Source organism: Electrona antarctica, assembly GCF_951216825.1.
Source record: "Electrona antarctica genome assembly, chromosome: 20".
In the NCBI taxonomy this organism is placed as follows: domain Eukaryota; kingdom Metazoa; phylum Chordata; class Actinopteri; order Myctophiformes; family Myctophidae; genus Electrona; species Electrona antarctica.
In genome coordinates, this window is record NC_136801.1 from 5,343,953 (window position 1) to 5,367,974 (window position 24,022).

Genomic DNA, 24,022 nt, shown 5'->3' on the forward strand with positions numbered 1-24,022 from the left:
ACCTGCCATTTATAAAATTATAATCCATTATAAAAAATAAAGTTAAATATAAATACATATATTATGGGGACCTAGCACGCGTCACGGACAAAGTCAGAGAGAGAAGGATGAGGCTGGCAGGGCACTGCGTCAGGCACCCAGAACTTGAGGCAAGTAAATTGACCCTATATGGGAGCCAACCCAGGGCAAAGCCAGGAGGGGAAAGAAGCGTACCTCCTATGTAGACGTGCTGCGGCGCGACAGCTTGGCTGACAACACTGCAGAGCTCAAGAACCTGATGTTGGATAGGAATTTGTGGAGGGCAGCGATCCAGGAATCCCGAGTTGGTGTTGGCTAGACCTCACTCTCGCAGCAACTAACTATATTTGAAAATATTAAACATTATGTGAGGTGGAAGAACTTCCTTACTACTGGCAGCGTGCACAAGACATTTGGCGCTGATCGGTTCAACGGTTTGCAAAATTATCTCACACTCTCTCACACACACACACACACACACACACACACACACACACACACACACACACACACACACACACACACACACACACACACACACACACACACACACACACACACACACACACACACACACACACACACACACACACACACACACACACACACACACACACACACACACACACACACACACACACACACACACACACACACACACACACACGCCATTGGTTCGACCTCCCAAGCCAGGAAACAAGCCCATGCCCAGTTTTCCCACACACAGACCGACTAGACTACACACAGGACACTGGCTGGGACCGTGACAACATGGCTCTGACATCTACAGAGCCACACAGTAAAATAAAAACAGAACCGTTGTAGATGTCATACAAAAAAAAGCATTTTATTTTCCATATTAAGTACATGGTTAAAAATGGCAGTTGGCAGGAATTCTAATATATCATGGTTATGAATCTTATGATCATTATTGTAAAAACTGTATACAATGAAATGTAAGGTGTTACATAATGTGATTTGTCTAGTAAACAATAAAAAAAAAGTCCAGCATCTTGTGTATTGCTCATGCATATAACTACAGTAGTATGACAAATGCTACTTTTTTTGTACATGCACTTAATTCCCTCAAAACCTTTACATGGCCAACTGTTGCATACTTGGACCTACAAATGGAATGTACACACACAAGTCAAACCAACAAACAGAATACAAAGTCATTTGTTAGACTCATCTCAGCCACCATGATCAAATACAAATATTAAGCTCTTTTATGAGGATGTAATTTATGTCAAATATTGTCACTGTCAAACAGAAACCTTTGATCTCTTAATCCCTATTTTATACCTATATGACAAAAGTAGTGGAAAATAGCTGATCTACAAACTCACAAGTCATGATGTGATGTGTTGAGAGCATGCATGTACATCTGCTATTTTTGCTATTGTGTTTTGTATTCATTTATTTATAAGTTTAAACGTATTATGCCAATAACAGGGACACCAGGTTGAAAGTCATTGAAGACTGTCTGTGTGTTGAACCAATGAAAAGTCTTATAGACTAAATAATAACTATACATTTGATTAATTGGAAAACAGGTTATTTTTCCATTTCCTTGGGTGGGAACCCCTTTTGGTGTTGGCATTATGTCATGCTTTAGCTATTGAAAAATAGCAGATCTACAAGCTCATCTACAAGCTCAAGCTACGAGCTTGTAGGTCTGCTATTTTTGAGAAATCGAAGAACGACTGACATAGAAACATAGCTTTTTCAGAAAACTGTCAGGATTTAGAAGACATTTATAGAATCTGATCTCAGGTCAAAATGGGTTAAAAGTAAGGGTTTTGGACAAGGTTTCCGCCCGACAGCGACGCTATACTGTACTATCCTCTTGCATACATGCCTGATCTTTCCACTTGATATCACTGACAAGATTCCCTTCTTTTTCTCTCCCCCATGCTTAATGCTGATAATCCCCCATCTAAATCCAGATTATAGGTGACGGTAACTGTATCCAGTGAGGTCAATATCACTCTACCTTCACTGCTCTTGATTACAACATAAAAAGCATTAAAAAACACACTGTTTCAGAGAGGATTTGTTTCGAGAAGATATCCAGAAATGCCTTCATCACACCAGTATTGTAAAACTGCTAACATGAAAGCAGTTTAATTAATTGTTTTAACAGTATCACACAGCCTAAATGCATGCAGTTAGCAGTGCTTGTGTACAAAAGCCATCAGAATAAAACATTTCATACAAGGCTTTGTTCTCTAGGCCTATATAGCTCTATCTGTGGTAGCTAGAGCACACGTTTTTGTTGCCTTTGATCTTCTTTTTATCTTTTACTTTGTAAAAACCGAGTAGCTTAATCACAATGTCGGTATCCTCAATCCTTACATGTTAAGAGACATTCTTCTAACGGCGAAAACCAAAAACCAAACAAAACACACAATCACACGCACGAATGAGAGCTATATCGTCAACACAAACAAACAGTCCGACAATTACAACGACAAGCGAAAAGTGCAAATTGTCTATGATTAGAGGTCAGAGATGGAATCCTGCTACCTAAAGCCAAGAGAACAAGAACACACTTTGATTCGAAAGGAATAATAAAAGAAAAGAAGTATTAGTGATAGGACTACGTTATGGTTATTTACTAGAGTGAGTCTTTGTCTGATTAGAAGACAGTAATGATAAATTAAAAAATGGATGGATGTGGGCAGTGCATGTTGACTTCTAAACTTGGGAGAAAATGAACTGAATGGTAGCACAATACCATTTTGACAGAGAAAATGAAAATATAATTCTTCAATAATTTCTTTTTTTTAAATGTTTTTCCTTTTTAAAGAAATAAATATATTAATTAGTAGACATTAAATAAATAAAAGATTCTACAGCCTTCGGGCTCATGGTAAATCCTTCTTGACCAAATGCTTGTTGTACAACACTGAAGCATTTATAGCCAGTACCAACCTTTGTCACACTGAAACATCTGACTAAAGCCAGATTCACACTTCATTTGACTATGGTGTTTGTGTCGAAATAGCCAGCCTATACATGCTCACGTGTCACATCCGCAACGCGTTGTGAGCTTGTATGTCTGCTATTTTTTTAACACTGTCGTACGACAGAGCATAAATTAGGCCTTAACAACGTTGACCATTCCTTCCCTAAGAAGACGCTGAAGATGCTGCTTAAAAAAGGGGCAAAGCAAAGCCAAGCTTTTAGGCTGTCTCGTCAGCTAAAGGTAAACTTCTCAATTATGGCGTCCGATTTATATTAATAACATCTGAGCTTTAGGTAGCTGTCAAACAATAAATACAAGAAAAGAAAAAAAACATAACGAGATAACGTACCCTTCCGTTCTGAGGTTCTTTCGCAATTCCGTGCTACATGCATACATTCAGTCAATGTCTCAGAGGAAACTATGGCCTTGGAAAGGACTTGGCCACTGTTACTAAAACATACGTGTCGCAAGTGCTATCCAGTTTGCCCTTAAAACACTGCTCCTTTTCTCTGCCTCAAATTCAGTAGTGCAATACTGAGCGCTTTCTATTCCCGTCCCACAAGACTTCATATCATCAGGGATAAGCATTATTCTCCACAACATAACGCTTCATGCCGCCATGGAAAACCCACAGAACTGCAGTTTAGGGTCTTTCTTTTGATTCTTCCGGTTTTCCTCAATTGAAATGTTAAAGGTATATTCAGTGATTCCACTTCATTCAAATATCACTTATTTTTGGATAATCCTCCCTACCATAGAGTGTGCTGACCATATGAGGAGTTCCTCCCTGTCCCCAGTGAGCCACTGGGGTCAAAAAACCCTAGTTTCAGTTTTGGTGGCGGGTGGCAAAGCCTTCATCCAATCAGGATGAGAGGGACTTTCCTCCAATCATGATCGAGTGGGGGCACATGCTGTTGGCCTGTTGCACTTCCCCCCACTGTAGAGTGTGTGCATGTGCACATTTTGTTACCGGGGCGGACTGGGTGGTTTTCTAAATCACCCAAATCACTGAATGCTCCTTTAACCTGATCATGTGTTGATGAACTTCAAAAAAAAAAAAAAACATTGTTTTTCAAACAATATATCGGGACCCCAATGCAAAAAGATCTGGGTTCTATTCTTCATGTGTTGAAAACTAACTTTTTTGTAGGAACATGTTTTCTTTTATGTAACTACAGCAACAGGGCAGTTCAACCAAACAAGCTGGAGTGAGATACAAAAGTAGCGTTACATCATAAAATGTTTCATTATTTTTCTTTTTGTCTCATTTCAACAATATATTAACAATATAAAACTCAAGAAGCAGCCACTGCTAGTGATAAACAGTCTATAATCTACAGCCCGCTGTATGGGCAGGCTGTTTTTAACATGGTCGACTAGTGCAGAATATCTATCTTCTTCCTTTCTTTCTGTACAAAAGAAAATGTTACGTAGCCAGGGCAACAGCGTGCGCGTATTGATCAGAAAAGACATGGTCATCTAGAAAACACTTACAGTATGAATAGAATACAGTGTAAGTGCTTGGACAGTGACCTAGAAACACAGAGAAGAAAAAAAAAACATAACAGCAGCCATGCCTTTTTTATGTCCTTGGCAGTGCATTTCTGTGTTATATAAAAAAAGAAAACATAACATTGTGTTTGGTTGCCTACGACAGATTGTCTGTAGAGCAGTGGTTCTCAAAGTGGTGCCCCGAAGGTCCCCCACCTTCAGGGTTCCTTAAGGGGGTCCTAAATGGACCCTTCCAGGTCTGTAACGGGTGCTGCTGAAACTCTGAAAGCACAAAGGAGTTGGCCAGATGTACGGAGAACCCGTACATCTGAGGACGACGTGAAGAAGACGGGGGGTCCTTGAAAATGAAAAGATTTGAGAACCACTGCTGTAGCGGTAAAAAGTGGAGAGGATTACAAAGCACCTCCCACGGCAAAATGTGTGGGACAGGTGTAGCGTGTGTGTGGGTGACCTCAGAGCACAAGGGCCCTCGAGGTACAGCCCACGGACGGGTATGGGTGGAGGTATAGGCGGGCCTGCTCTGTCATGATTAGCTGGTCCTCCGTCTTCCCAAAAACCACCGTCTCCCACTCAGTCTTCACCTGCAGATGAGACATGAGTTATTGACAGTTACTGAAGATCAGTGGTCTTGTAAACATCCCTCTGACAACAGCACACTTGCATCGTTCCCGCCGATGAATGGCCCCAATTTAGTCGTATTAACCCTCGCTAGGGCATTAAGCAACTAGTTGACTAGTTTACTAGTCGACTTTGTTGGTACTAGTTGACAAGAAAAAAAAAGATTTCTTTTTTTTCTATTTTTATTTTTCCCCCCCGATTTTGTAGGCCTCAAGATCAGGTAGATTATAGTTATAGTCACCAATGTACACCGTTTTTAAATGTACAAATATTTATTTTACATAATAGGTAGTTAAACGACCGTAAACGACGACTAGTAAACTAGGCAACTAGTCAACTAGTAAAAATGACTAGAAGTGAATGCCCTAACCCTCGCCACATCTTTTTTTGTTGTCACTGCTATTGCACCCTACTCACTGGCCTACGCCTACCCCCTGTTCAACACCCTGCTAACAGAAGCCACCCCAGCCTGTCAGAGTCGCGGCGACAAAGATCACCCGGCCCTGGATTCCCTTCCCCGAACATTAACAATTCTGTTTGCTATAAACGTTCACCAGGTCAGGTGCATCCGCAGTGTTTGATAACACATGTCGACATTTCTGATCAAAATGGCGAGGTCAGATATCTCAGTGGACTAGATATTGGGAACAAAAACCTCAGTGAACACATACTATAATATATTTAACCCATTTTGGGCGGGAACCCCTTTTGGTGTTAGCATTATGTTATGCTTTAGCTATTGAAAAATAGCAGATCTACAAGCTCATAGCGCGCCACCGAGTGGCGCGCTACGAGCTTGTAGGTCTGCTATTTTTGAAAAATCGAAGAACGACTGACATAGAAACATAGCTTTTTCAGAAAACTGTCATTTTCAAACAGACATTTTTAGAATCTGATCTCAGGTGTGTATTCATCTTTGAGTCATTTTACATGCCTGTTGTTTACATCAAAGATCATTCCTCTGTGCACCTGTACTGATGGGTTGTGGGTCGGTGTTCCGTGGGTGGCCGGGGTCTTCTTCCCTCTGGGGCTGGGGAGACGATGCAAGGGAACTATCTCCTCACTCCCAGAGGACAACGGACGGCTGCGTTCCTCTCGCTCAGGGATCGGAGTCATCAGGAAAGAGCTCGTCAGCAGATTTTCGTCTGCCTCCTTACCAAAGGATTTACAATGAAAAAATGAATCAATCAAGTTATGTAGTTCTGCAATTCTGCAATAAATGTATTCAGCATTTAACCGAATATGCTTTGATGCTAAATGGCCTTACGGTACGATAAGGTAACTTTATCATGGCAAATCTTGCACAGTAATAGAAATTGTCAGTCAGACAGACAAGCTTTAATGTTTTTGTAGAGGATTAGTGGCTTCTCTAGAATTCTTCTGTAGAGGCTGTACAACCTCAATATGTGTATGCTTTACTAGCATTACATGGTATTCCACCGGTGGCACAATTGACTTTGACAAGAACATACAGAGTACACGATTGGATATGATTCGAAATTAAGCAAGAATCTGAATGTTTGCAAAAGATGGAGGCACAGGTAGTTGTCAGTACATTTTAAAAGTTACACGTGTACAGTATTATATTAAAAACATGACTTCAGCATGAAGTTACCTCTGCATTGAGGCGCTCTTGGAAGAGCTGGACGTTGAGGCAGTCTTTGCCCACGGGGTCAAGCACCAGGGACTTGCGCACCTTCCTGGCCGGGCCATCCATCTGAAATGAGGCACGCAAAAACCTGATATTAGAAAACCCACCCATGTGGTCAAATGTTTTACTGTGCTCAAATGACAAATACTACAATATTGTAAAGATCATTTTACATCATGTTTCCATGTCCTAAATTCGTGCTGAATGTCTGCTCTGTTGAAGATATCGGCTCCAGTCTCTCGCTTCAGAACTTCACGGATGTCTTCCTCTAGAAATGCCAGTGACTGGGGCTGCAGGACAGAAATAATACACAAACAAAATATAAACGCAAGAACAGGTGGCTGGGGGAGTGTTATGGTATGGAAGTGTTGAATGAGACACTTTATGAACAATGTACTTTTCAGAGTTTCAGCCTTTGGTTTTGTTAAGAGTTTAAAACTGTAGCTCTGTTCATGTTCAACAACAGATCTTTGTTAATTATATTTTGGATCTGACACTTGCATAGTGAGACATTAATTAAAGAATGCTGCTTAGACACTAAACCTATGAACATCTAATTTGCAAACATAGATGTTTGCAAATTAGATGTTCATAGGTTGTTTGATTAAATGTTAATTCACTCATCTTTGACGTGGATATTTATAACAAATTTAGAAACATGCATTGTGCACTTTCCACTATAATTCTCTCGGCAAGCATCATCTCAACATGGTGAAGATATATGCAGAAGTTAATCATTTGACAAAAGCCTTCCTCGTTGAGTTTGAGCTTGTTTGAACTTTTTGTTTGGAAGATACTTACAAAACACACATAAGCACACAAATGCATGTGGCAAGCAATATACATTTACCTCCATCTTCAGTGGCCCATGCATTTTCTCTTGAGCAGCCAGAGCATTTTTGAATGGTGTTGGTGTCCTGGGAGTTGGCATCATTACGGCCTTACGGAACTTTGGCGTCCTGGACCTAAACATAGACACATCTTATAACATATATGTTATAACAGTGGTGCTCAAACTTTTATCTAAAGCAACGCCAGGCCACAGCCCCCAAAACTCTGATAGTGTACAAATTAAATCCCCAGGTGGTCCACAGACCACACTTAAAGAAACACGACTAGGCTATAAAACAACTATCAATACAATACAAAGTCTGCTACGTATTAGTTCATCAAGAACCAATGCCTTAAACATGTAGTGTTGTTAGTGGGAACAAACAGAGAAGCACCCGGGAGGAAGTGGACTAAGAAGGGGAAGGAGCCAAACAAACCCAAGTTCCTGGAGGCAATTTTGTCCTTCTGTTTTTTTTTCATCTCTTACCCAGCATTCTCTTTCTGCTGCTTGGGTGTGGTTTCTTTTTGAAGGGGTGTGTTTAGGAGACACTTCTGGCCACACACAGGTGTTGAGGTGAACGCTGGGTGCTCCAGGCTTAGATGCTCTGATCCTGATACGTTGAACACCTGGAAGGAAAACAACCAGGATGTGAGTCACATTGGTAGTAGTGGAAGAAGTACCGTAGGCCTTGTAAGCGCCATTTGAGCCTCCTAATTGTGTCCAATGATGTCCACTGAGGGGTGTGGTCAATGTGAAGGTTGGCAGGGTATTTAATCAGGTCTCAATCAAGCAGCAGGTGTTGCTGACAAGAGGCAAACAGTTTTCAGACTGTGTTTAGGAGGCTGTTTGTATCATTTACGTTTATTGCATTTATTTATATGTATGCTGTAGTGACTAGGCCTGCAGAGACAGATAATAAAACCTCATTATACCAACTCTACGCACATTGGACTTTGGACATCACTTTCTGGAGCACACGTCTTAACTACAACCCGACTGTCGGCAACCAGTAGTGCCACAAATTTAGGATTTGGGCGCTACAGGCCTAATCAGATTTTGTTTTACTCGCGTTTGTGAACTTAATAGTGAAGATTAACAACGGATTCTTTTTTAAATTACTTTTTTAATTTTTTTACCTGAGATGGGGAGAAAGGCATCGACTTTATGGGCGTTTTCTTGGGCGAGTTGGTGACGTTCTCTAAGAAGGAAGGGTAGTTCCTGTCACGCATGGGAGACGACTGCCCCCCCTTCTCTCTCCTCCTCCTCCTCCCATTGGACGGCTGAGGTGACTTGGACGACGTGCTGATGGGAGTGAGAGGGTTGCCCTTGCCCGGGCCAAACGGCGCGCAGTGTTTCTCGTGGGCGGGGATGGTACTAGATGGGGTGTTGTTGAGCGTGTATCCCAGCGCCTCCATTGTCCGTTCTTGCAGCAGGGCGGCGTATTCCTGTTGGGTGTGCTTGGGGGGCGTCGCGGCCTCTGATAGCTCAAAGCTGGCCAGGTCGCTCCACGCCACAGGGTCCTGCAGAGCCATACAGATCTACAATGGACAACACACCCTTGATGTTCCACATCTGATGACATACAGCATATATATATATAATGCAGTTTCCCGTTCCCAACTCCCGACTCAATTGTGTCTTAACACATTTTGTGCCCAAAACGTCCACAGACGTCCTAGGAATTACCGCATGTAGTGCCCAGGACGTCTGTGGACGTCTTGGTAAAAGAAAAAAAAAGTTTTCTTTTTCTTGTCAAAAAGTGGGTCTAAAAGTGGGCACCCTGGGTCGCCATTTTGAAAGAATGAAAGGGCACATAATGTGTTAACTTTAAAACTTTAAAAAGATCAACACTCCCACCTTGCATTCTCTAAGCCAGTCTTGTGATGGGAAAAACTAAATGAATGTTCTTTTAATTTGTGGTGAAATCACTGCCTCCATCAAGTCAGCATTGTGGTAACATTTCAGCTCCCCATTAGCTAAGCTAAACAAACATAAATAATGTGCGTGTTGTTGGCCTACCTCAAGTCAACTTTGAACTATTTTTTGGGGCGTAGTGATATGGACACAAAAAACATAGTTCCATGTGATAGAGGGGTCAAAAATGAATGAAAGTTGCACTCATATTTTAGAAATAGGTCAACAATACAAATGACGTTAGTTTTGTGGATTCATTTACTTTTAATGCGTGGCCTCAGTGCCCCCCACAAAATAACCGGAACTACTTAATATTTCACCAAAACCAGAGCAGAACTCCGACCACGGGACTCGGGCAATCAATTAATACAGTTGCAACCACTATATTAATGGCAAGTATTTCATACAGCTTAAGTTCAAAAAAATTGAACTATCCCTTTAAAATCGAAATCCATTTTAGATTTGTTTTGACCTTACAGGTCCATTTGTACAAACAGTTAAAGTAACAACAGTGATGCAAATATTCTGCATCCTGCATCCTTAGACTCACTAAATTGAGAAAGGACGCAATCATGTGTCCCAGTGGTCCTGGGATGCAATACTGTACTCAGTACTGTACTTTAACATTGTTGAAGTGGGACTCATAAAAAATAAAATGTCCCTGGGACCCATCTAAAAGACCACCCTGCGTCCCGGGACCCACTACATTGAAAACCTATTTAAATCACTGATTGTGTACCTTAATGCAACTGACATATTCAACAGGCAAGGCATAGGCAAAAGTGTTCACACTCACTGAGTCTATTAGCTCCATAGTCTCAGCAAACTCTGGTATAGTCTGTAAAGTGGACAGGAAGGTGCCGGTCTCCACTGCCAGGAACTTGCTGGGGGAGATGTGGAGCTGTCCTGGAGGCCCCTGGGGAACCGGGGGGCCCCTCGAGCACCTCCCCTCCCCCTGCTCTTCCAGGCTGCTGTTGCTGGTTGTCAGGGTGTCGTCTGAAGCGCTGTCTGACCACACGGAGTACTGCTCCATACTCTGAGGGGCAGGAGGGACACAACATGAAGGTCAGACACTGCAGCAGGCTGTGGCCGCAGATCTCTAGATTGTAACGGTAGAGGTTATAGCGCTGGGCAATATGTTGAATTCTCTAAAATGCCAGATATGCCTACATTTTATTAATGAAATGTATATAAAGCACAGAGGTATATTTGCTAAATTGTGTAATAAATTAATTAAATTTCAAGTCATATTGCCCAGCTCTAGTTGAGGTATTAAGGTATAAATAAAGAATACCAATGAAGTTTCAATGAGTTTCATCTAACTCTAAGAATTATGAAAGCTCATTTAATTTATGCAGTGAACTTATCAGTGAAATAACACATTCTGTATGCCAGATAAACATAGCCATACGTTTTTGTTGGTTTGCGATAGTAACCATCACTTGTACCCTACTTTTTCCGATGCATTTCGGATTATATTACTATATCGGATTATATAGCCATTTAGGCATAGCCATATAGAGCGTCGCAGTCCCGCCCCCTACCAGGGCCCAGGAAATGATTCTCCGTTCATTTTCCTCATAGATATTTCAAAAAGTATTTATTTAAAGACGTTTACGCCGCGGACAAAGCCAACTCGAGTCGTGACAAATCATGACAACAAACACAATTTTTTGGGCCGAACAAATAATTAGAAAGAAGAAAAAGACGTCAGGTTACAACACTTCTTTTGTTGTTTTTCTTCTTTGTAATTATTTGTTTGGTCCAAAATGTATTGTCATGAGTTGTCACGACTCCAGTTGGCTTTGTCCGCGGCGTAATCGTCTTTAAATAAATACTTTTTGAAATGTCTATGGGAAAATGCATTGGGTATAATTTCCTGGGCCTGGCGGCGTCGTCATGAAGGGGGGCGGGACTGCGACGCTCTATAGGGTATAATAATAATGTTATTAATATAGGGTATAATAACATTGGCTACTGTGCTGTGACGTCATGTGGGTCAATATATCATCATCGAGTAGCAAGATATTCAAGCCCACACTGTTTCCTCATGAACAGTATTTTCTAGTTATCACTAACACTGTACATTCGGACACCACTACAAAATGGTGTAATGACTACATAGTACAGTACAGTGCACTACTGTATATACTGTGTATAGTGATAAGGGAGTGTGTCTTGAGTTTTGAGTTAGTCTTGAGTTAGCCACGTCTGTGACCAGTGATGATTACATCTCAAACGCTGTTAATTAAATCTTCTCAATAGAAACTTCATTCAAAGAAACCCCAGGGACACACAATGGCGATACTGTAACAGGCAGCTGATGTCGGCACAATATCAAACATAGAAGCAGGAGATGGATTTTAGATATGATGAATAGCGTCAGATGGGAGAAGATGGTGCTGGGAAAGACAGAACAGGAAGAGTGGAGAGTGCAAGGCTGAGGTTCCACGACAAAACCGCTGGCTGAGAGAACTCACATGTTGAGTGTGGGCATGTGGGAGTGGCAGGGGGGGGCGCTGGTGGGGAATGGTAAGGGGTTAATGGTTGGAGTGGTGGTGGTATGAAGGGGCGGAGGAGGGGAGGAGGAAGCTGATAAGCAACGCTTGAGGCCAGTCTGAATGAGTAATGAGATGGGAAGCTAGTTACTACAGAACAACTACTAGCAAATCAGGCTGCTGGCACATGCATACATTGGCGGCGTTCACACAGCGGCCATTTTGCTCTTATGTCATCATACCTTATTGACATAGGAGCATGGCCTGCTGTGTGAATTCATCGTCAATGAGCACTACAGCACACTCTCATGTGCCAGCTTCGAAAACCACACACGCAGGCTATATGCTAACCAGGTATGCTAACTATACACACACTGCAGAGTGTGCTCTTACACATGGGCCTCTGCACTGCGCTTGGCGCCGGACTTCATTCTCTGCTGACATAAGCAGCAACTCAAGCTCCTTAATTCTTTGCTCTCTGTCTGGGTCATCCAGGCAGGGCGGCTGGAATGAAACACGCGTTGGAAGGGGAGGAGAAAGAGAAGAGGGACGGAGGGACGAGAGAAGGACAGAAAGAGGAAAATCAAAAGACAAAATAATACATATAACAGAGATTTTAATGGTGAAACGCTAAGATTTACTACATAGTAGAGCACAACCGATACATCGGCCAGGCGATATTTACTATTTCTGTTTTGGACCTTTGGATTTCTTTAACTATTATTAAACTACATTTCTTAAGGCCTATTCATAGTCTGGATTTTCAGTGGTGAGGTGACCACCGCTCCGGTGGTGAGCTGACCACCGGAGCTGAAATAACGTTGAGCGGTGGTGAGTAAAAACAGAGAGAAGGGCTGGAGCGGTGGCGGTGGTGTGCTCTTCACCGCGGCTCGTGAGGTCATGTTGTAGTTCGGTGGTCACCTCACCACCGAAAATCCAGACTATGTATGAGCCTTTAAACTTCAACTACATACTGTATATCAGCTATAATGCCGTAAATGGTGAATTACTTTTACCCCTCCTAAATCAATATTGGTCTAAAAATCGGTCGGGCTCTACTACATTGTTGTATTCTTTTATGTTAGGAGTCGGACATCAAGTTGTTTTCAACAATCTATGTACAGTCAGACACACATGCAGGCGAAAACAGAGACACACAAAAGTAAACAAGAAGACACACAGATGAGTGGGAACTCACTGATAAAAAGCAGGAGGTGTCGGCGAGGCTGTCCATCAGGTGTCCATTGTGAGGGTCATAAGGATATCCTTGCATCTGGACAGAACATCACACTAACAATAAACTCAGGAAAACTAAACTACACACAGACCTCACACTTTTGACAAATCAGAAAAGCAACTTAATCAAGGACTTGTTTAATAGCATATTGTCAGAAAAAGGGTGAAATAATGGTAAATGGTAAATGGTGCATTTATATAGCACCTTTATCCAAGGCGCTTTACATAGATTGTGCATTACATTCACCCATTCACACACACATTCATACACCGATTGCAGCGGAAGCCACGCAAGGTACCAACCAGCACATCGGGAGCAATGTGGGGTTCAGTGTCTTGCCCAAGGACACTTCGACATGTAGACAGGAGGAGCCGGTATTCGAACCGCCGACCCATGGATCATTGGACGACCTGCTCTACCTCCTGAGCCACAATAATGCAAGGACATATACTGCACTGGGCCTCAAAGTGGAATCAACGGACCCCCAGGGGTCCTTGGGGGGTTCCATTGAGTCCCCACTGAATTAGGAACAGATTAACCATTTAAGCCCCATATTATTTTTTGGCTATTATAGAAAATGTGATCCACACAAAATCTTTTCAAATGGGGTACGGCGGTCCGCGGCCAAAAAACTATCAATTAGGGGGTTATTGACATGAAAACGTTTGAGAACAAGGGCCTTTCTCGGCCCCACCTCTCTCCCTGTGTTTTAGGATCCAAGATGGCCGCAGCACCAGGAGGGGGTGGCCTTACTGGGCTGCGTTCACAAATTCAAGACACCTGTCTTGCGTTTGTCTTGTGTCTGTGTTTAATGGCCACTCCAATGCATTTCCAATGGAACCTCATGTGGTTTGACCAAACATTTTGTTTGATGGGGGGGAGGGGGGCAGAACACATCCATCAAAGCTGTGTTCAGACACAAGTCAGGTGTCAGACACAAGGCAAGTGTCTTGAATGCAACCCAGTAAGGTCATATGTCGACCCCGCCCGCTCACCTCTGCCCCACCCCCTCCTGGTGCTGAGGCCATCTTGGATCCTAAAACACAGGGAGAGAGGTGGGGCCGAGAAAGGCCCACATGCCGTATACAGCCGTTGACCCACCTGGTTGGGGGTTGACATGGACAGGGGACTGTGACCCACCTGGTTGGGGGCCGACATGGACAGGGGACTGTGACCCACCTGGTTGGGGGCTGACATGGACAGGGGACTGTGACCCACCTGGTTGGGGGCTGACATGGACAGGGGGCTGTGACCCACCTGGTTGGGGGCTGACATGGACAGGGGACTGTGACCCACCTGGTTGGGGGCTGACATGGACAGGGGACTGTGACCCACCTGGTTGGGGGCTGACATGGACAGGGGGCTGTGACCCACCTGGTTGGGGGCTGACATGGACAGGGGGCTGTGACCCACCTGGTTGGGGGCTGACATGGACAGGGGACTGTGACCCACCTGGTTGGGGGCGGACATGGACAGGGGACTGTGACCCACCTGGTTGGGGGCTGACATGGACAGGGGACTGTGACCCACCTGGTTGGGGGCTGACATGGACAGGGGGCTGTGACCCACCTGGTTGGGGGCTGACATGGACAGGGGGCTGTGACCCACCTGGTTGGGGGCTGACATGGACAGGGGGCTGTGGTGACCCACCTGGTTGGGGGCTGACATGGACAGGGGACTGTGACCCACCTGGTTGGGGGCTGACATGGACAGGGGACTGTGACCCACCTGGTTGGGGGCTGACATGGACAGGGGGCTGTGACCCACCTGGTTGGGGGCCGACATGGACAGGGGGCTGTGACCCACCTGGTTGGGGGCTGACATGGACAGGGGACTGTGGTGACCCACCTGGTTGGGGGCTGACATGGACAGGGGGCTGTGACCCACCTGGTTGGGGGCTGACATGGACAGGGGGCTGTGACCCACCTGGTTGGGGGCTGACATGGACAGGGGACTGTGGTGACCCACCTGGTTGGGGGCTGACATGGACAGGGGACTGTGGTGACCCACCTGGTTGGGGGCTGACATGGACAGGGGACTGTGGTGACCCACCTGGTTGGGGGCTGACATGGACAGGGGACTGTGACCCACCTGGTTGGGGGCTGACATGGACAGGGGACTGTGGTCACAGTGCAGGTTGTCCGGCGGTGGAGGAGGACAGGGTCTGTGGTGGCGTCTCTTCACCACACAGTGAGAGGAGGAGAAGGCCCGGAGGCCCTCCTGCTGGAGGTAGCCCTCATGTTCTACCTTTCTTCTCATGGTGGAGTTCCAGTGGTTCTTGATGGAGTTGTCGGTCCTGTTGAGGAGAATGTGGGTTATGTGATGTGATCAATACTACTTCTCAGGTGTAGTCCGATGCATCTTTGCTGCCACTCTCAGGCCATTGATTGTTGAATTGATTCAACAATTTTGTCATTCGATGCCACTGACCAACTATAATTTTCATCAGACCCTACAATATTTTATTGGTGAATGGTAAATGGTAAATGGTAAATGGTGCATTTATATAGCGCCTTTATCCAAGGCGCTTTACATAGATTGTGCATTACATTCACCCATTCACACACACATTCATACACCGATTGCGGCGGAAGCCATGCAAGGTACCAACCAGCACATCGGGAGCAATTTGGGGTTCAGTGTCTTGCCCAAGGACACTTCGACATGTAGACAGGAGGAGCCGGGATTCGAACCGCCGACCCATGGATCATTGGACGACCTGCTCTACCTCTTGAGCCACAGAGAATGAATTGAAAGAGTGGACTATGGTGCTCTACTGTAACAACATTCATGTTGTGAGCTACAGCTGTACATGCGTGTGTCTGTGTGTGTGTGTGTGTGTGTGTGTATATGTGTTTGTGTATTTTTTGCACCACGCACAATGACATACTCGACAGTACATCAGCATATTCCAGCATTTTTTGTGGCAAAAATATAAAATATTGTTTGGTTTATAACTTGAATGAAAAAATGACTGAGATATTACATAAGTATAAACGGATGATATTGGCTGACACTACAACATTTGTGTGTGTGTGTTTTGTTTTTATATAACTTTGCCCTTATTTTAATCACAAAAAAAGATATGATGTAGAGTACAGTACAAACTTTTCAACATATCTTCATATAATAGGTCCTCACTAATAATCATGAAAAAATGTCACGATTCTTTTCTACTCAGTCTGTGTCTCATAGGACGGCTGTGGGCAGTTTAGAAACCGTCTTCCAGTGACATCATCATGAGGCAGATTTTAAACAAGATTTTTTTACAAAAATATTTAGATTTTCATTATCGTGAGATCGATGGCTTCCATTTTCGCATTGCAACTTTTCAGAACTAGAAAGCCTAATGATGATGTCACTGGAAGACGGTTTCTAAACTGCCCACAGCCCTCCTATGAGACACAGACAAAAGAAATTGCGCCATTTTTTCATGATTATTAGTGAGGACCTATTATATGAAGATAGGTTGAAAAGTGGTGAAGTGGTCCTTTAATGGGGGCAAGCAGCGTGTGCGAGAGACATGAGGCATGAGGCTGCATTACCTTCCAGGCAGGAGCTTGGAGATCTCAGCCCAGCGGTTCCCCAGCCTCTTGTGGGCCTCATAGATGATATGGTCCTCTTCCTGGGTCCACGAGGACTTCTTCACCTCTGGGTTCAGGTGGTTGTGCCACCGCTCACGGCACTGCTTCCCGATCCGTCCCTGGAGGTGCTTTGCGATCACGGACCAGCGCTTGGGGCCGTATTTGTGCACAAGGTCAATAACCTGCAAAAATGTTCAGGAAAAGGAAGTTTAGCAAATCACAGACGTGGTGCGCGGTGGTGATTAACCACTTAAGCCCTATTTGATACTTTATCGTATAACGTCACATGGAAATAGCAAACATATTTGTCAGATCTACAAGCTCACAACATGTGGCGCTTTTTGAGATTGTTACAGGTCTGCTATTTTGGCATATAATTGTATGCCCAAAGTGGGGATGCCAGGTTGAAAGTGTTGATAAATATACCATGTTTATTGTAGTATCTTTCCTCCTTTTACATGTAAGAATATGCGGAAATGCCCTACATGGATGCATTCATAACAGGCCTTACAGAACTCTTATTCAGGGACCTTTCCTCTGGCTAGTAGTGCTGTCGCCGCCCCTAGACTCCCACTGTAGGAGTTGCTGAAGTTGTGGGCTCTTTATGTCACGGCTGAAAAATGCTGTGATGTCATCGTTGACACAGTCTGGGGTATCACAGACAGGTCTGTGTTGCTGTTGCATGTTGTGACGCCAACAGCTTGGTGTTGAATCAAAACGTAATTCTTGACATTCCTGCAGAGCACTCTTCCATTTAAGGAATGTATTGTTCCTCCTGCTGCCCGAGCAGAAATCAACCTTCAGTCGGCACAGAAACGTACTGGGCTCAGAACCAAACTCAGACTTGGAAAGTCTGAGTTGTGTTGTAGTTATAGGCATGAGGTACTGGAGAATTTACATAGCTACGGCCCAAATGAAAACGTTGGCGGGAAAACTTGCTTGAGCATGTGCAGAGCTCTGCTAGTCCAGAGGGAAAAGACACATTGCACATTGTGCCATTTGTTCGTCCGGTGTTCTTTTGACTCCAATGGCTCCATCCTCTCCCCAGTCCCCACAGCATCCTAATACTTCCCCTATCATTTACCTTTTTACGTCATCTTCCATTCTGCCTTCCCCTCTACTCTCTCCATCCCAGGACAGGGAACGCCCAGATCCTCTTACCTTCTGATCCTCCTCTTTTGTCCAGGGTCCTTTCACCAGCTCCGGGTTGAGCACCTTCTGCCAGCGGTGCTGACACTGTCCATCTGTCCTCCCCTGTGACAGAGAGACAGAATGTCAAACCACAGCACACCTGTAGCCTTATGAGAGTAAAATACCATTCACCACACCCTTGTGACTTCACCTCATTGTCAAACACACTTAAACTCTTATTATGGATAATGTCAATGATCTGCTTTCTAAATGGCTTGGCAGCTGCAACATATGAGACCAGCAAAGACTATGTTACAGAGATACATACATCATCATGCATCACATTCAGTGCACAGCCAATCACATCATTTCCTTGGTACACACAGACACACAAAGCTGGGCAAAACATCAACATGACTACAATCAGCAACCTTTTCAGATTACTAAATGAGTATACAGTGTGTTACAATATACAAACGAGAACAGATACTGTCAATTGTTCAAATATAACACTGAATATTTGAAAAGATTATTTTGCAAAAGATAAAATGCAATACTGTAACTTTAATTTGGTTAATTATGTGATATTGCTATTGTTGTACATTGCCAATGCCAAGTTTAAACTACCGGTATTACTATTTATAGATCTACGATTCTGCATACTTATAGGGGTGAAAACACAGTACTACTGTAGCTCTTTAGTCCTTACTGGTAAATAGCTGGATATCACTTTCCAGGAGTCAGTTCCATTCTGCTCCACTGCCTTTTTCAGCTTTTCGTCCTAAGAACAGGCAGAGAGAGACAGACAGACATTGAGGAACCAACCTTCCTGAGAAGCTTCCTTTATCTGCATTCAGGTTAGAGGTCACATTTCCCTTTCAGAGAAGACATTTCACAGCCTTCTTGTATGTAGCAGTAACAGTAGTGATGAATACGACTTGGAAGGTGCACTCTGCTGAGACCTTGACAAAGGCAACGCTGGTCCAATAAATATGCTTCAACTGCGTTAGGAATTTGAGCTCCACGTTTTTCTCTTTGAGTGTACTACAACATTGCCCTGCACACAAATAATGTATGCTCAATCTCATTCACTGTATATACACCACAGCAACTATACAAAACACCAACCAGTGGCGCTCTCATAAGCTTACCTCATCCCGAGACCATTTGACTTTGCACAGAGACTTCTTGTCTTTGCCCTTCTCTTTACTCTCTGGATCTGTGGAATGTAGCTCTTCATCCTCGTCCTCGCTGAAAATGCACAGTAGAGGTGCGAGAAGAGAGAAAGAAAGGCACAGATCTATTAGAAGAGCTCTACTTGGTTATGCAATACTAACACCAAACAAACATACAAACACACATACTGTAAAATTATATTTCAGTCCACTCTTTGTGAACCAACTATTTTATTTTAATGCCAAGTAAAACTCTTTGAAAAGCAGTGTATTAAATTGGTAGTGGTACAAGGTTAAATTAGCTCATGGTGTTCCTTCCCAGGCTGTAGGCCTGTTGAGTAAAATGTGTTGCGACAAATTGGTTGGTTTGGTGTGTCTGTAATGCACCATAAAATAGTCTTGTGCCGCAAGCTTGTGGGCTGTTAATGACGAGTACAAAAAAATTATACTTAGATATACCAAAAGGCTACAATAGTGATGACTAAACAGCATGCTAAAACAGAAACAGCTGAGAGATGATTATCGCATTAAAACAATCACAACATGTATCTGCCACGATTACATTTCCAGGGGCAAACATGAACATCAATGTAAAATTGTACAAAAACAAAAGTGTTGGAAACAAGATCCTGCCAGTCGAGTGCACTGATGTAATAGGGAAAAGCATCAAAGAACATTCCTAACCTTAATTACATCTCCACCACAGATCAAATTACGATGTTAAATAGGGCTTGCCTTCTTTTTAGACCACACATATTACTGGTTTTAATGGTTTAATGGACCAATATTGACCTTTTCTTAAAAATAAAAAAAATAAAAAAGAACTAACCCTAACCCTAGATCCACCAAAATAATCAACATCTGCTTCTCTAATCTCTACACAGACGTTTGTCCATGTCAGCCCCTGAATTCTTGACCACGAAAATGACATAATTCAATCCAGGCTCTGTTTCCATATCCATATAAAGTTTGTTGCTGGGCAACACTTACTTCATGGCTTTAAGCCGTACTTTTCATTTGAAAATCTGTTATGTTTGGCAGGCGACATGCAGGACGTACAACAAAATATACAGGTAAATTATGCTTGCATTAGTGTCTGTACAAGACCTTAATAAGCAGAGCAAAAATGAATACAGTTACCATTGGAACCACAGAGCAAAACAGTAGTACCACGCACGCACACGCACACGCACACGCACACACACACACACACACACACACACACACACAGTACAGGAAATGGGCTTTCCTTCAGGTCTTCTGAACGTGGATGAAAGGGCTGCTTCAGATGTTGACCTGAACATGGCTGAATTTCAGCACAGCCTAATTCCCTCAATAGGGCAAAGAGAATGATGGAAGTGAGTGTGGACCTATCGGGCTGAACCAGGAGGAGGAGTATAAGGTGTTCCCACATCAACAGACTCTTTCTCCTCTGACTGGAAGTAAATGACGACGGTGTGTGTGTGTGTGTGTGTGTGTGTGTGTGTGACACAGTGTGTGTGTGTGTGTGTGTGTGTGTGTGTGTGGGTGTGTACTGTGTAGGCAAGGAGTCTTCCGAGGTACGCTGGGGTGTGGTCAGGAAAATGACAAAAAAAAAAACTAACCGTCCAGGTTGCTGAAGTTTTGAAAAACTGTGGGAACTAAGTTTCATGGGAGTTTCTATATCTATGTCTGTAATAATGCATTGAATTCATTAATTTTAGCACGCCGGCATGCATTGCTGTTAAATCTATACAGTATTAATAATTACTCTAAATGGCAGTATTACTAGTTTAAAGTAGGCTACATATGTTTAATAATGATGAAATGATAAGGGGAGGGATAACTTCCTCGAATGTGCACACGGTCCACCACTACTTCTGCAGCAGCTGGAGAAGATCCTCATCCTCAAGAGAACATATTCTAGTGTTTCACCAGGTGCAACCTTGAGCTTGTGTCTAATTGTGAGGGACAAGGCCGCCCCTCCACCTCATAGCCCACTAACCCCAGATGGAAACACAAAGGGGGTGGGGGGGACACGCGCCTCTGAACTGCTCATTCAAGCTGAAATTACGTCACTACCATGTTTATGGACAGCAATCACACTATAAATCAATACTTAATTTAGCCATTCACATGCAAATCTCCTCAATATTATGCACCTAACCAGCTGCCTTTGAATTGACCCTGGTCATTTACTAGGCAATGTTAATTAAATTAATATTCTTTGCAGGTATTTTTTACACTAAATATATATTTATTTTGTTATTTATTTATTGCAAATATAATCTGGTGACACTCGGGTAATTTGCAATAAAGAAAATAGAAAGAACACTGGACATTATTTTAGAGATTAAGATAGCCACAGCAAACATTATAATTTACATGCATGCTCTTTCACTTTCAAGTAATGAATCACCAAGGATGCTGCATGCATGCTGTCGAGTTGCATAATCCACACATGCAAAGCAGTGGAAATGAATCATTCATGTACTTTCTGAGAAGCTATTCCCGCTATTTTCGATAATATACACATTAAGTAATGACTTATTATTTATTTTGTGTGAGGTTTAATATATAGAACACTACGTTTATTTTAGAAAGAACTGTCCTGAAATACCATAATTATATTTGAGCATTCATTCACCCTACTTTATATTCTTTCACAATTACCGTAATTCACAAGCAAGCAACCATTTACAGTACATGTGGTCCTGATAAGAGTAGCCTATGGAGCAGGTGCGCACATGCAAAATATGAGATATCAGCGCGACTCACCCACACTTTCATTTTAGATGATCGCGTTACTAATATGTAAATAATAGCTATTCTCAATTATTTAACAAAACTGCATGGACTGAGGAATGGTGTAAAATAGATGTATAAAAAGATGAAGCATCCCTATCTTAAGTTGTCCCACCTGCGTGATGATGATTTCACGTTGTCCATGAGAGCCAGCAGCGATCTTGATCGTATAGATTCCCAAAAAAGAAATATCGAGGAGGTGACACTTCTCTAGATTTCCATATAAACAACAAGGTGTTTGTTATTTGGTCGTTTTGCACGCAGACGTCGCTGTCAGCCACTCATTTCTCACTTTAATGTCTCCTGAGATGCACCATGAGGCAGCAACAGCTTGCTGGCAGTATATTCACAGCAGCGACAGCAGCTTACAGTCCACAATAACATGATGTTCTTCCTTGCAGTGCTGTAATAATAGCATGATACTTCCGAGCAACGCGTGTCTGAAAGTCCTTCTTCGGTTCCTTCACTTTACTAAATATCTTAGTCTTATTTGGAATGCTATAGAAAAAGGTGACATATTTCTCTTTCCATAATACACATCCAGGCTGCACGCTATAGTGACGCTACTGTACTGTTGTCCCGCTTGTCTGAGCTCCCTCTTTGGCATTCATGATTTTTTGTCCATCCCGCCGATTCTCGCGCCCAGCCTCCTTGCAGAGGAGGGTTTGAATCTGCGCAGGCGGCCTCGCGTCTGATTGGTCGAGCCCGTGACGCGTGCCAAAGGAGAGCAGATCTACAAGGTAAGCAATGCGCCGGGACACGACGAGTCGTCAGCAATGTAGATCTGTTATTTTATTTTATTTTTTTGGCACGCGACACACACCCCTCGCGCGTAGAGAAATGGGGGCGAGGGGACTAGGGGGCGGGGTGGGCAATGTGACAACATAGCTCTGTCTGTCTGTGTGGTTTACTTTACGCGTTGCTAGTGTGTGTTCCCTTGTTTTTGATTGTTTTTATTTTTTACACTTGCTTTGGCAATGTAATATAATATGTTTGGAGGCGGAGCGACTATTTTTCACTGTATAATATAGACTCCTGTCATTCATTAATCATTGAAACTGAGCAGGCCGCAGTTCTGCAGATAAATGATTTCTTATTGACACCTTGTGGACAAAAAGGTTGTCACATTCAATAGAAACTGTATGCACTCAGTAACACAGAACACAGTACTTCATTGTTCTCCAGTATTGTAACTGGCCTAGAGCTGGGGCATTGATGATAGACCGACTCTGGGATACAAAACACAGTGACATCTTTTTTTAATGTATTGTGATCACACACAGTGTAACTGAAAACGTCAGACTTCCCTTATTTGCCACAGTACAAGTGGAAGCTAAAATGTAATCAATGTTAGATAGTAGGCTTTTTTGGTCATGCAGAGGTTCTGAGTGAGCCACTCAGCTAGGCCTACTCACCCCACCTTTGACCCTTGACAGGTCAAGTGGGCACCAAAACCATCTGGACACTAGGGACATGTGGGCACCTGGACAACTGGGAACTTGGGACACGTGGGAACCTGGGCACTATTTCCTTCATTTTCTTGTAACTTTTTGTCTCCACCAGGCCGAAGGCATGGGGAGTGGGGAGAGAGTATGTTTTGCACTCCGTCCGTGTGTGTGTGTGTGTGTGTCCGTCCGTCCGTCCTTCCGTCCGTCCGTTACCAGCTAATCTCCGGCACCGTTAACCCGGTCGATGCCAAACTTTGCACACACACTCCCTGGATGCCAACGATGAACCTCTGCCCCGCATTTTCCAGAACGGCCTGTTATAGCGCCACCATGAGGCAGCTTTTCACATTTTTGACCTAAAACTGCGTGAAACGTTGCATGCACACTCCCTAGAGGCCAAGGACAAACCTTTGATCTGCCTTTTATAGCGCCACCAGGAGGTCGACTTTTGTAAAACACATTTTTTGATATTACTCCTCCAGATTCTGTCCAAAAATATCACAAATCGTTACACAGTATCTCTATGGTCATGTGCTCAAGTTGGATCTGTCCGATATTTCATATTCCATCCTAATTGGCTATAATTGGCTTTCACAGTTTGCAAGATTGCCCCGTTTTGAACAAAAGCCTCAAATCATGAACGCAGCAT

The 24,022-nt window shown here is 43.4% G+C and overlaps 1 protein-coding gene across 3 annotated transcripts; it reads right to left on the reverse strand.

Annotated features, from left to right (window-relative positions):
* Window positions 1-859: 859 nt before the first annotated feature.
* On the reverse strand, window positions 860-22,529 carry mybl1 (v-myb avian myeloblastosis viral oncogene homolog-like 1). Of its 3 annotated transcripts, none has more exons than XM_079490262.1 (16): window positions 22,041-22,529; window positions 19,118-19,217; window positions 18,676-18,747; window positions 17,997-18,089; window positions 16,797-17,017; window positions 15,343-15,547; window positions 13,213-13,287; window positions 12,408-12,518; window positions 10,313-10,552; window positions 8,739-9,122; window positions 8,089-8,228; window positions 7,621-7,735; window positions 6,944-7,060; window positions 6,735-6,836; window positions 6,089-6,271; window positions 860-5,082 (listed from the first exon to the last, which is right to left on the reverse strand). In XM_079490262.1, exons 1-16 carry the CDS (start codon window positions 22,067-22,069, stop codon window positions 4,954-4,956), a joined length of 2,316 nt encoding a protein of 771 aa, XP_079346388.1. In that variant the 5' UTR covers window positions 22,070-22,529; the 3' UTR covers window positions 860-4,953. The 3 variants fall into 3 exon arrangements, with proteins under 3 accessions (XP_079346388.1, XP_079346387.1, XP_079346389.1); XM_079490261.1 differs by having other exon boundaries at window positions 8,739-9,140; XM_079490263.1 differs by lacking the exon at window positions 12,408-12,518 and having other exon boundaries at window positions 8,739-9,140.
* Window positions 22,530-24,022: the final 1,493 nt, after the last annotated feature.